Source organism: Amblyomma mixtum, chromosome 5, assembly GCF_055824585.1.
Source record: "Amblyomma mixtum isolate Tamu chromosome 5, ASM5582458v1, whole genome shotgun sequence".
Taxonomy (NCBI): domain Eukaryota; kingdom Metazoa; phylum Arthropoda; class Arachnida; order Ixodida; family Ixodidae; genus Amblyomma; species Amblyomma mixtum.
This window is the reverse complement of record NC_143016.1, coordinates 61,321,881-61,335,575: the sequence shown is the minus strand read 5'-3', so window position 1 is coordinate 61,335,575 and position 13,695 is coordinate 61,321,881. Positions and strand designations below refer to the sequence as shown.

The following is a 13,695-nucleotide window of genomic DNA, read 5'->3' as shown; positions in this document are numbered from 1 at the left end:
GCGTTCCCTAGACTGGATGTCCTGCAATATGGTATAAGCGTTTTATGACGGTTAGCATGAAACTTGCTTGAGTATCATTCATGTCCAGTTTCTTAACTGAGATTTTGAGAACTTCTGAGAAAGCCAGTTATTTTACAGCGCAGCTCTTAAACGGGTACAGACGCCAAGTTTTTGGGTGTCGGGTATCTCTTCTTTTTCTTGAAAGTGGTCTACTGGACTGATATGTACGATGCAGCCAGTCAGTCAGTCAGCGGGCAGTCAGCGAAAGAACACAGCACGAAACGCGCAAAAGCAGCAGGCAAGAGAATGTCGAGATAAAGCCATGCATACAGGGTGTTTCGTCTAAGACCTTACAGAATTAAAAAAAAATAGCCTTTTTAAGTTAGCTTTTTTTCGGCACCGCATTGTCAGTGGTGTAGTACATCAGAAAGCTAAGAGGTGCTGATTAGCAGGCTGGTTAGCTAATATTGAATAGTTAGCTTTCTAACTATTGCTGTTAGGCTGTTAGCCTTTGTCAGATGCGTGTAGCCCACCGTAAGTAATATCCACATTAGATTTTAGAATTTTGAAAAGGCGGTTACCCCTGGCGCTGTGGCCCAACAAATTTTGGCTACATCGCGCCAAAGTGCATGCGCTTTCGAGAAGCTTGTAGGCAAAGTAACGTCTCCAGTGTTGTTAACAATTCGAAATAGCCAAAATTTGTAGGGTGACAGCGCCAAGGGTAACCGTGTTTTCGAAACACTGAAAACGTCTGGCGATGTTTTCATTAAGACAAGTGCGCATCCGCTACGACAGACGTTTATCTGACAAAAAATCAGAGAAAAAGACCTTTGTTCGTTTTACATCCAGGTGGCCGCAGACCCACCTCGGTCAAGCTCGAGCGTGGAGCGTATGATTGTACCCGTACGAAGGAATAATTTAAGTGACTTAATGCGACCCCGCTCCACCGCAGCACACTGCAGCTGGCTCCCACTTTGGATATTGGAGCCATCATCCGACGAAACCTGCTGTACTTTGCAGAAACGTTGTACCGTTCCAATGCGCCGCGCGGGAGAAGACATACGTTACAGTATAGCTCTGAAGAGCTAGGACTTCGCAGCCTGTGTTTCCAGTCTCGTATCTCACTTAGTTCTCCGCTCCCTGTTTGAAGTAACGAATGGTGTAGACTTTGGGAAAGTTAACCACATCAGAGCATGGAGTTCGAGAAAGTGCTCAAGGAGGTGGGTGGTTTCGGAATGCACAGCAAAGTCATCCTTGTGGCAGCTCTGGTGCTTGCCACAACGAACTCGACGATGTTCTACTTCTTCCACGTGTACCTGCTCATTGCGCCTCCCAGTCAGTGGTGCTTCGTCAACGGCACTTCACACGAAGACTTCCGGAATCACAGCGTGCTGCCGCGCGAACATTGCCGGCTAGTCAGTCTCACTAACGACGGCGACCACATGGAAGTCGCCGACGGCAGCAAGACGATCTGTCCTACGGGATGGCAGTTTGATTCTTCCGAGTTCTTCCCGTCAGTCACAATGGAGGTGAGCAAATATGCAAAGTTCACGTAATTCACCTTCAGATTTAAGCTTTCGTCCTCTCCTAATTGTGGTCTTTAACTATCACTTGACCTGTATTGAGTATCCCCGGGTTCATAGACGTTAACGGTGTTGTAATTATAGATTTATGTAGCCAAGTCTACTTGAATGAGAACACGTGGAAATTTTTATACCCTTGCTCAAGCAGAACAAGTAAAATATTTCCTTAAATGATCCAACCATACGACAACCAAATAACTAAGAACATAACTTTCTGACGTCTTTTCGGAGCGATGAAATAAAGAAAGGTTGCAGCTGTCGCCCAGGCATTTTTTATTTTTTTTTTATTTTCGGCCCTGCACTGATTAGACACAAGAATAAAACAGAACTGCCGTCACGGGCCTCACGTCTAACATTCCTCATTGAGAATGTACGCAAAACATCCTCAACAGAATAGTCAAAGAGAAAAAGATTCACGGTCATTGCCTGACAAAACACGGCATTCTTTGCGCATCGAGCTGGGGTCCCTACGACCCTCAATGTGCTACCTATTGATCAAGATACCATAGACTACTTAGGTATTGTTTTTGTGCCAGGGTGCTAACAAGACTAGGCGGTAGCAGAGCTCACGCGAAATAAGCTGCGTGTTGCTGTTCGCAAAAACTGCAAAGAGGGCATCCTGTGCTGCCTTGCCTGGCTGCTGCATGGCTTCCTCTTCGTTGAAGAGCAACTGCATCACTTTCCTGCCAAGCTCCGTGGAAGTGACCCCCCTAGTCGGGTCTGACTAGTCGATCCATATGGAGGGCGTGGACACCGACACGTACAGCGAAGGTTGCCATCCCGTTGCCTCCGCTCCCGTGGCCATCTGGGAACACAGAAATCAAGACGACTTTAAAACGAGGAGTACGTTGTGCGCTAGGTGTTCCTTTCATTCCTTTAGTGCCTGTCTTGTCTCCATCTTCTCATTTTCACTGCTAACTGGCCATCCATAAATATTTTGTGCATACGGGTTGGAGAGACTCAGCAACGCTAGGCCTTGCACGGTTTCGACTCTGGCAACGTTTCGGGCGTCGCCATGGTCAAAGAAAGAATCCGTTCCTGTAGATGCAGTTTCGCGCTGATCTGTCCGCACGAAGGCAGGGATACGACTTTAGCTAGGGTTCCTAGAACCTCATAAGTGGGTCTGCGACAGACGGCATCATGCCGACGCAGTCCGGCGTCCAATTGTGTAAGCAGAATTGGTACAGGGACCGATCCAGTGGGAAGGTACATGCGCATCAATGATTTTGTAGTCGGCCGTTTGACAGGCAGCGCTAATTTTTTGTTACAATTAGTACGTTGCGGAAACGCAAACGTCGAACAGCGCTGTGAGTAGAATACATGGCAAACATTTTTAGCGTGGCAGTCAACTTACCAATTGGCCGACCATGAACTTTCGGCGAGTAGCGTGTCACTTCGCGATTCCTATTTCGGCTTCTTTAAACCATATACTGAGAAATAAACTTGACACCATAATGATATATTCAAGAAACATCTTACTTCAGTGCAGTTTGGATGAAAAACAGAACAACGAATACACAGACACAGCACGCGCGCACCGCATGCCGCTCTCGTACTGCGCGGTTCGTTTTGTTTTTATGTACACCATTTACCAATGCACCGCTTTGTATTATTGCTTGTTTAACCTGTTGCGTACTCAATATGAACATCCAGACCGAGGCGTCCGTTATTGTGGTCCGGAGTGCCGAACTATTTCTTAAGAGTGAACCTTGTCATTGCAAGTGAAGTTCTTTTATTATGTTACCCGTCAGACTGCTCAATAGTTGTAACACGTCTAATCCGAGCTGTTGCCCTTTCGTAGGGCGTTGAGCATCAACATCGCATGCGTGTCTGACAGTTATCAACAATTATGATCTGTCTACAGTTTGGTTGATGCTCAAATCATGTACTGCAACAACTGCAGTACCACAACACTACCATACTCAAATCTATACTGGAACGTTACATTTTAAGATTTCTGTAAGCTACCGGGGGGTTGTTCATGTATGTTTTCTTTATAAACGAACATACCAGATGTTTTTTTAAGAAGGTCGAAAATAAAAAAAAGCAACTGATTTATTTTAGTCCTGGCGATACATTCAGGGCGTCGCCGGGCACCAGGTAAGAAGCAGAATGTTTTAATTAATTAGCTAATTAACTAAATACAGTAGTGTACTGTTCTAATTTTTATTTTAGGGGGCATGTTTTATTTGCAGAATTGGAGTTCGTGCTCCAAGCAGTCTAGGTTTATGGCCACGTGTCAAGGTACGATTGCCCACACAACTTTCCCCCTTATATTGGACGGGAATATAGAATGACTTCACCCACGTCTCCACTGCGGGTATTTGTTTAGTAAATTTGCCACGATCACAATACACTTTAAATCTAGACGAGCCTCTGCAGACCTTCCCTAAATATAAATGTCACGTCACTGTCCCTGCTCTGCAAGCACAGCTAGCTACTAGCGAGGAAAATATGGTAAAATGGCAGGAACAGCTTGCAAAAGCAAAACAAAAAAGATACACAGAAAATTATAAAAGTGCTGTAGCATTTCAAGATGAAACTTAAAGCACAGAGCATGGAACTCAATCTAATTCGAGATCAACTCGTTACAGCCCAACACACATTGCAGAGGTATGGGGAATACTCAACTCTCGATTGTATTTGATGGTCTAAGAAAGTGATGCGAACATTCAAGTTGACACTGGGCTGCTAGACCATACCTAGTTTGTGTACTTCGTGCCCGTAGACTCGGGACAGGACGCAAAAAAACATAAAGCACCACCAAGCCAGCCGTAGGAGATTTAAGGAATGCACACGTAATCAAAGTTGCACGTAGAGGCCAGTGAAGTAAGGTCTATTTTTGTACTTGTGAATATCCGGCTAAATTTGTTACGCACCTCGGACACCTAGATTCTTCGTAAAAGAGCACACTGTCCAGAACGTTTTCTTCATGGAGTGACTGTATGTACCCCCTTTGTCAAAGGTAACCGAGCAGCAGGTTTTTGCTTCTACACCGTATAACGGAGCCTTTACGGCACCGCTCAGGACCGAAGGGTGTCAGAACTTGAGGGCGAGGGCTCACCATACTCTGTACAGATTCATAGATTAAGGGCTGCCATAAGTGCTTCGCTACGCGGCTGAGAAATAAACCACCTGTGCCCGGTTACTTTTGACAAAGGGGGTACCTACAGCTGGCATGCTTGTCATTTTGGTAGCCATGAAAGGCCATCAATGCGACAGTGCCAGACGCTTTCCTTGAAAGGCATTCATCGACACTTGTCATGCTCAATGGCACTACAGTACGATGCGATGTGCCCACCTTGCTTGTCCCGGAGTCTGAGCTCTACTCGCGTTTCAAATCAACTCACACGGTGAAAGAACTTGCTGGTGTGACACCAAGTGGACTGCTACATTTCTGTCAGAGTTGTTCACAGCAGGTTTGTGTCTGACCAGGAGTCTCTAATCAAAAATGGACGTTTGGACCTCCTGTTTGGTGTAGGAGATTTGCTATGAGTGACAAAGGCTTCCTGATAGTAGCACTTATGCAATAGGAGTGAGAGGCGGGGCATCCCATCATTTCTTAGGTGTGAGAACTTCACTGCAGAGGAAGATTTAAAAAATGCACGCAACTGAAGCACACAGAATTCATGTCGAAAGGAGGAATCTGCGCATCAACGTTGTTCACATCTTCGACTGCATCCTTCCTGCTTGGCTCGTTCTTTTTTCGAACGAATTGTGGACAGTTGTGTATTTCTGACAAACTTTCAAGAATTTTTCATAACTTCAAGCGACTACAAACAGACTTCTAAAATCTGAACAAACCAGTTTGCATACCAGCTAAGCAGAGCGGCTGACTTTTAATTACCGTTCTCGAAATGTATCATTAATGTGGTGAAATGAAAATAATCAAGGTCTGCATTCTTGTCTCCACACTCACTGTCAGTCATCCGAACTCTTTCATTTATTATGCATTCTTTTCCAAACACAACGGAACCATCCCATGTTAATCCAGACACATACATCTGGCCTAGAAGTTGTGCATAATAAAAATGGCCTCTCTTCAGCTTTGGGCCATTCGCACTCAGTTCGCTGCAGAAGTGTAATGCCAGCTGCTCCCTTCTGTTCTTGTTCGTAAGAGTGTATGGGAATTTGATTTCTTTGTCTCCGTAGGAGCACTCTACCGGCCTGAACGCTATTCTTTCTGGGCAGGAACCGAACCAAGGAAATACAGGGCTCACAGAAGGTCCATGACAGTGACGCCGTGACCAAGAGTACGGAGGACCTGCTAATAGCCCTCGGCAGCCAGTGGCTTATTAGAAATCCAATACCTGACCCCAGAATACAATTAGAGGTTATAACTTAGGGTTTCCTATTTACAAACAACGAGGAGAAACACTTCACGAAGTTATATCCATATGCAACCGCTTATCGACGCTCATTCACCAAATCATGATAAACGTACTTCCCGTGGCTAATTCGGCACTGCTCTACCGAAGTAATTGAACATGTGACTTCAAAATATGAAAAGTATCTTCCTTTCATTAGGATGAGTCACTTGGGCTGTTAATAAAATTACCTGCCTAAGGGATCTTAAGATGTAGCTAGACGTTTGTTAATGGAAGTGTACCCCAAAAGATTTTTACGTTTCCGCTACGCAGGTGCTTAATACTTTTGAATTGTGCCATCATCTCCATGTGTTAGATGTCCGCCCTGACAGGCTGCACTTAGAGAACAGCAACACCTTGAGCCTTGTTTTATATAAAAAAACTTATTTGCGACTGATATATTATCTGTTAACCATAGACCTTCGAACAGCCTTATTTATGACTAAAAAGTATGATCAGGTACCTGTTCATAGAAGACAAGCGGACCTGCGAAACATAGAAATATTGCAGCCATGTCTGTGGTTGGAGTAACAACAATATCGGAATTTTATTTTGCAGCTTCACGTCTCTTCTCCAATTAACAATCTGATATAACTTAATGGTCACTATGTCTCTGTTGAGATATCAACAGCAAATTTTAACTGGCCATAATTTTTACATAGTGCTGTGTTGTGCTCTACATCTATACACGCTAGCGCAGATGTTTCTATTTTAATTCATGCAAAAGGGGCTTTAAGCATCTTTGCCATGCACATGCATTAGCGTCACTTTGCATTGAATGTGCACGTTGATCCCTGTCAGCTATCATACCAAGCTGTAAGATATAGAAAGCAGCACCTTGTGTCTTGACGTAGAAACCATTAATGAGGGTTTATTTATTTATTTATTTCATACTGCAGAGTCGCTCGACTCCAAGCAGGCATGAGCACGGGCATGGGCACAGATACAAATAAAAAAACATAAGATATGCACAAACTTCATGCAAGAGCAAACGATAATGCGAAAAAAAGAAACCAAAAAGACATGGGTTTCACATAGAAAAGGCTCTGAAATTATCGACAAAGGTTTCCACATTTGGGCTGTTCACTACACACTTCGGCAATTCATTCCACTGTGCTATTGATTTGAAAAAAAATGAGTGTTTTACTGTGTTAGAGTATGCACGAAATTCTTGCAGCATTTTTCCATGGTTACAACGCGTACTTGCTCGTGAAACAGGAGTAATATAATCATGGGTGTTTATTCTAATCAGATTATTATATATTAGGAACAAAAATTTCAATCTTGCTTCAGTGCGCCTTGTCTGAAGAGATTCTAGGCCAATAGAATTGATCATAGCTGATACACTATCTGTTCGTTTGTATCGATTGCAAATGAAACGGGCCGCTGTCCTCTGCACTCTTTCTAATTTGGAGATATTCTTGGCCGTAAATGGGTCCCATAAGCAACAAGCATATTCCAGACGAGGCCGCACCAAAGCCTTATACGCTGCCAGTTTGACATGTTTTGGGGCCTTTGACAGTTTACGCCTCAAACACCACAGAGTCTTCAGAGCTTTCCCGCATGTAATATTGATGTGAGCATCCCAGTTTAGGCAATTAGTTATCTGAACTCCAAGGTATTTCACAGACGAGGTTTCTGGAAGTGGTTGCATTCATAAATGATGCCATTGATTTTCATCTCATAATTTGCTTTAAGCACAAATGATAACGCCTGTAATGTTCGAGATTGGCTTTTGCGTCTGGGCTCGAATAATCTCCAGGTTAAATCTTGCACGTCCCTTTATACCAGGAAAACTTCGAGAAGTACGCAACATGGGCTGACTAAACGTGCGAAAGATGTGTTCTGTCGCAAGCGCTTAAAGGGAAACTGCATATGTTTTAGAAATCAACGAGCTTAAGAGGGTCGAATGTGTGAAACCTGCAGGCAAATCATGCGAAGTCTTTTTGGGCTAGCACTTGAAATAGTGAAGTAATCGCCGATTAAAATCCGGACGCCATTCCAGCTTCTCCGCAGCGCACAACGCCAAGTGGGGGGCGCATGATGACGTCATCGAAGGTATGGGTACATTTCCAACGCACAAACGCGTGCTTTGAAGGAAAAAAAACCAACGCCACCGAAGGCGAACCCTGCCGAGAGTTGTTTGGCAGCGTCTAACGCGTCAGGGCAGGGTGTGGCTGACGACAGTGGTAATTTGAAATCATACCTTCCATGACGTCACGCTGAGTTTCTCTGCACTTCTCCGGTGCATTGAGGAGAAGCGCAAAATTCAATCGTCGATTACGTCACTATTTTAAATGCTAGTGAAAAAACACTTGGCATGCTTTACCTACAGCATATAAAGATCTGTATCCTTGAATGTTGCGAAATTCTCAAAAAAGTGCTGCAGTTGCCCTTTAAAAAAAAAAAGCTGGGCAGCAATTGAAATACTCAGTAGGAGGAACCTTCGAAAGGCCGTTGCTGCTTGTGATGGCTTGCATGCCTTTCTGAGTCTACTGCTGGCTGGTTGTTGCCACATCAAGGTTTGATGACGTCAAGCTAATACCGCGCTTTTTAGCCATCAAACACTTCTCGCTTATTGCCGAGTGTCACGCTGAAGACAGCAGGAAGCAGTTGTATAAAGATTTGTGCGATGTAGTTCTTCCACAACCTATGTACAGGGCCTTATACAATGGAGGCCAGGGACGCGACGTACTTAAGCGTGTGAAGGCGATGCAGGTGCCGTCAAGTGCAAAAACTTTTTTCTTTAAATTACATACCGGAACACTACCAGTAAAGGAATTCTTGGAAAGGAAGCAGTTATTTCTACCTTGGGGATCACATTGTTTAATTTGTAAACAACCAGAAACAATAGACCACGTTTTTTTGCACTGTTGGGAGGGGGTATACTTTTGGGACATCTTGCAACGGACTTTAAAAAAGGAATTTCCGCTCGACGCTCATGGTATTCGGTACTTGCCTGTAGAGAGTGAGGATGGGACACCATTCGACCTCATTATGCTAATGGGCCTCCATTGTATTTGGCGCTCCAGAATGGCAGGATATCATTGCGATCCTGATGCACGGCCAGCACGGATCTATTTTCGGGAGTGCATGCATAAGTATATTGAAGTTCAGAAACTTGCTCCTGAAGCTCCCGAGTGGCTCGAAAGAGTCGAGCCTTTGGTGACGCTTAAGGAGTTTTAATATGATGAAGCCACGCACCCCCGGGCGGATAGTGTTGTTAATTATTGCTCATTGCGCTCTGTAAGTGTATTTGTGTACTGTGGTTCTTGCCGAAGTCAGGCAATAAATAAAAAAAAAAAAAAAGAGTGTCACGCTGAAGTGCCGAGACTCCGGCGTCAGGCACGCCGCACGTGAGAAAAAACAAAGGAAGAAGAAAGCATGTCTCTGAAGGGAAAGTTTCTCTCTGCGCTACAAAGTGTTTGACTATGTGTAGAGAAACGATATTTCATCCACACGCAGCTTTATTCTGTACGGGCGACGCGCGGGACAACGTAACATTCAAGGGAGCTAACACTCTGAAGTGTTGATGTTAGTGAATATATTAGAGTTACATGTTGCATTCTTTGGATACCACACTAAAGTGTCCGTCTTGTGGTAAATGACGTCATAGCACTTGATTTTGATTAGCAAGAAAAAAAAAAGAGCTCCTTCTTTCGTGATGTGCTTGCCATTGAAACAAATGTACCTGAAGCAATTGCGCTGACGTTCAGCCATTGGCGAAATAGAAGTTAATCAGCACTTCGATATATATTTAGAACCACGATCTAAGAAAAAAATATTGCCTACCGGTTTAGCATTGCTAAGCACGAAAGAACACTTTCTTGCAGGTGGACACCACCGCCACGCACTGAAAGCGCGATTGAGGTGTCCACTTATTCAGGGAGCCAGTCATGCGCGTCTTCAACTTTTTCATCGTCAATGCTAATGTGCCCATGGTAGGCCGGCGGCCTGTGCTCCAGTGACGCGTTTCTGCCACAGCGTTATCCACGCCAACGCGTGCAGCGCAAATCTGTCACTACCGCCACATAGATCGAAGCGCGAATGTTAGTTTGATAGCCATATTATTTGATGAAGAAAGCAATGCACACCGTGAGAGTGTTGCAGTTTAATACGAGGCGTGATCGGCAGCTGCGATGGCCTAGTACTTGGCCAAAAACAAAAAAAAATATTTTTCTTTAAGCTACACACTGAGACATTATCTGTTAAAACACGGCTAGAGAAAATGGGTATTTTCGTGTCTGCGGTTAACTGTAGCTTTATTGAGCCTTGTATCATCAATTGTAAAGATGAAATACTCTTCTGGGACTTCATGCAAAGGGACATTGAAAAAAAAAAAGATAATATGACGCCGTATTCTGTACAATTTCTGACTGCACTACATTTTGTCGACGAACCCTTATATATGTTGTTTCTAATTGGATTGCGCAGCCTGTGGAAAACACGCATGATAGACCGACACTGTGAATCTGCTGTTTCTACTAAAGACCATTTCTGTAGAATGATTGTACGCCTAAAAGAACTGTATGCCCAGACCGAGTATGAACCGGAGTGGTACTGACCCTTAGTGATGTGTTGTTAATTACCTTTTTTCTAGTTCTTTATTGCTAAGATGTGTCGTGTTATGATGTATTAGCTGTGCGCTCCGAATTCACTCTTTTCTCGTGCTTTGTTGCTTATGTGTGCTGATGTGCCACTTTTTCTTAATGCTTGTAGATAGCTGATGTACATAAAACATTGTGTCATAGCAATAAATACCATGTTTAAAATAAAGCGAGACGGCCTAGTGCTCTCGTGCAGTGGCCAGCGAAGCTGATCGGTTCGCGCCCCTGCGGGTTCGAATTCCGTCGCGGTAATATTTGCTTTATTTATTCATGGTTGGCCTAAGGTCACCCTCAAGGCCAAGCATCACACAAACGGGTGAGCCGTTGTGACCTCGTGAGTGGTGCTATCGCACTAAAAATGCAGGCGATGCACGCGCAAGGTTTCTTATTTATTTTTCATTTGTCAGCCTGAGCGCTTACCACAAGGGGTGGTCCTTCCCTCGCTGACGTCATAGATTCTTGGATATATTGCTACTGTCCAGCGCACGACACGTGAACTCTCCCGACTGATCCTCTGGACAAGAGCACCTGTGCCGCTTTGTAAATGCAAATGCAGCAAATCCTGGACAACAGACATGGTCAAAAATCTCGAAATATAAAGTCACCTGCGACATGCGGCGCACGTGTTGTTTTGGCAACAGCGCAGCCAGCTTTGAAAGCGTGCGCCAAATCATCTCTAGCCATATCACCGCAGTCAACGATTCCTGGATTCGAACAAAAAGTAAAAACAGCATCCTAGTTTAGCAATGACAGAAAAACCAGGGTTGTAATCCATATATTATGAATGATCTCTTCGAGTTGAAAGGAAAACACTGCACGTGCTAGTTCGATGTATGCTCAAGACTTCGAATTATTTTAGCCTCTGAGCCACGCCATTCTTACCACCAAAAAATAAAGGATTGGAAAGCTCCAAACATTTGCTGCTTGCCACACATAAATTGCCACATCTGTGGCAAACTCTGTATACAACTGAAAACGAAAAAATAACGAAGAAATAACTTGCCAAGGCAGTTCGTTCTGCAAAATGGTTAAGGGCTACTTACGATTCTGCTTCCTTCTTGCATTACTCAGTTACGTGCCGTTAGAATAGGCGTCTTTGCCAATGTTATCGCTGCCTCCCTTCCTTAACTGGTGCTAAGGGCGGCTTGCAGCCGAAAGCTAGTACAATTTGACACTAAGAAAAAAGAAGAAGGTGTCCTAATGGTATCATTGTGCCAATCTCTGCTCACAATAACAATGCTTTTTTTTTTTCCTCACCCATTTGCAGAATGGTTGGATATGCGCTGAGAGCTGGAAAACGTACGCTGTTCATACTGCTTTCTGGACAGGATCAATGACAGGTTTCTTATTCTCCGGACTTCTCGCAGATAAGTAAGGACAATTGACACAAAGTCATGATTTCGAAACTGTTACGCAGCTACTGCGTAGAAATGTTTCAGGTGCTAATGAAATCAGTCTTTATAAATTTTTCTATGGATTTGCTGTAAGATGTAAAAGAAAATGGCAGCAGACAAAAAGGCGTCCCATACAAAACGCCTCTGTCGGAACTTCTCGAGCAAAAAGGAGTTGCAAGGAGACAAATTGGTTGGTTTATTGGTTTATTGGGGTTTAACGTCCCAAAGCGACTGAGGCTATGAGAGACGCCGTAGTGAAGGGCTCCGGAATTTTCGACCACCTGGGGTTCTTTAACGCGCACTGACATCGCACAGCACACGGGCCTCTAGAATTTCGCCTTCAAGGAATTCAGCCGCCGCGGCCGGGATCGAACCCGCGTCTTTCGGGTCAGCAGCCGAGCACCATAACCACTGAGCCACCGCGGCGGGGCGCAAGGAGACAAATTAATGCAGCAAATCTTCAAAGTAACTTCCGAAGTGATCAAGAAAAACTTGTTCAAAACGGAAAAATTGTAGTTGTTAACACTACAGAAGTATAGTGGAGAACAAATACCTGAGAAATATGATATGAATTGCCGGTAAGAACATTACAAGAATACGAGGGCAGTGCAAAATATTATGAAAAAAAGGCAAACATAGAGAAGGGCCATGTCGACAACCCTGAATGCGCGATAGCTAACCCCAGGAAGTAACATTAACAATCGTCAGATTTTCTACTTAAGTAATACTTAGCCTATTCGCGTGGAGTAGTGCGTGGAATTAACATTGTGGATGTAAAAATTCTTATGTTGCGTAACGGACTATCCGACAGAACTAGTGGGAAATATTATTCGTCTTTTTTGCTATATCCAGAAGGAACCGAAGATAATTTGTACCTAGGTAAGATTACCGTGAAAACTGATATGAATGCATGATCTAGTTGCGCCTCAGTTGCGCTTTCAACGCTGCGGTTCCACTATAACAGGATGCGCAAAGTTCTGCTTTTCCGTATAGGCAGAAAGGGATCCGTTTGCTTCGTTCGCAGGTTCGGTCGCAAGAAGACGGCGCTGCTGCTCGTAATGGTTTCGTCCATTTGCAATCTGCTGAGCGCCTTTTTCTCCAAATTCTTTGCATACACGGCGCTCAAGTTCTTCGCTGCCATGGGACCATTTCCTGTCACAGCCACAATCTTCGTTTTAGGTAAGCTGAATTGCCTTAAGCGTTGACTATATCGGGCAAATAATTTCCCAGCGGCAGTTGCTAGTTTATGACCTGTCGTCGTCTGCGCAAAGTGAATGAGTGCGAGGAGGAGCGGCATGAAGGAGAGGGGTGACTGGTGTGACACCCTACGCCGACTAGCCAGGGCACTGTCGCTCTTCGTGGCACCATAATCATGCTGAGAATTACTAAACATTAGCAGTTCGCCTCAGCCCCGGCTGTTGCTGAAATTCGCAGTTTACCAAAAAGCTTGTAAACATCCGGTGCTTTTTTTCTTCAATGTTCAAGAACGTCATATCCCGAAGTGGCCGTTCATTTTCCTGCTTCAAGCTCTATATTATTGGAAGCGTTATTTCATGTCGCAGGTCTATCCTTTTATTGCAAAAGCATTAGATGACTCATCGACACGAAAACCCGGCGCCCCCCAAGAAGTGGCGGCGTTACGAAACTCGCGATTTGTCGAAACGGTGTGGCGTCATTAAAGGAGGGAAAATACGATATGTTAACCAAGAGTATAATCAGTAATAGTAGTTACAAGTGCACCAGC

At 44.3% G+C, this 13,695-nt stretch overlaps 1 protein-coding gene and 1 long non-coding RNA gene across 3 annotated transcripts in view; one reads left to right on the top strand and one right to left on the bottom strand.

The window, feature by feature from the left end:
• Positions 1 to 1,187: 1,187 nt before the first annotated feature.
• LOC149342395 (solute carrier family 22 member 13-like) overlaps positions 1,188 to 13,695 on the top strand; it is a 36,390-nt gene continuing 23,882 nt past the window's right edge. Inside the window, exons 1-3 of the mRNA XM_089544668.1 lie at positions 1,188 to 1,529; positions 11,825 to 11,928; positions 12,976 to 13,130. Coding sequence (XP_089400794.1) covers positions 1,194 to 1,529; positions 11,825 to 11,928; positions 12,976 to 13,130 — 595 coding nt within the window. The 5' untranslated portion in view covers positions 1,188 to 1,193. The remainder of the gene's footprint in view (positions 1,530 to 11,824; positions 11,929 to 12,975; positions 13,131 to 13,695) is intronic.
• The window catches only part of LOC149342394 (uncharacterized), a 39,208-nt gene continuing 27,734 nt past the window's right edge, over positions 2,222 to 13,695 (bottom strand). For both annotated transcript variants that reach the window (XR_016283024.1, XR_016283025.1), the window contains exon 3: positions 2,222 to 2,388. This is a non-coding gene — a long non-coding RNA (uncharacterized LOC149342394). The remainder of the gene's footprint in view (positions 2,389 to 13,695) is intronic.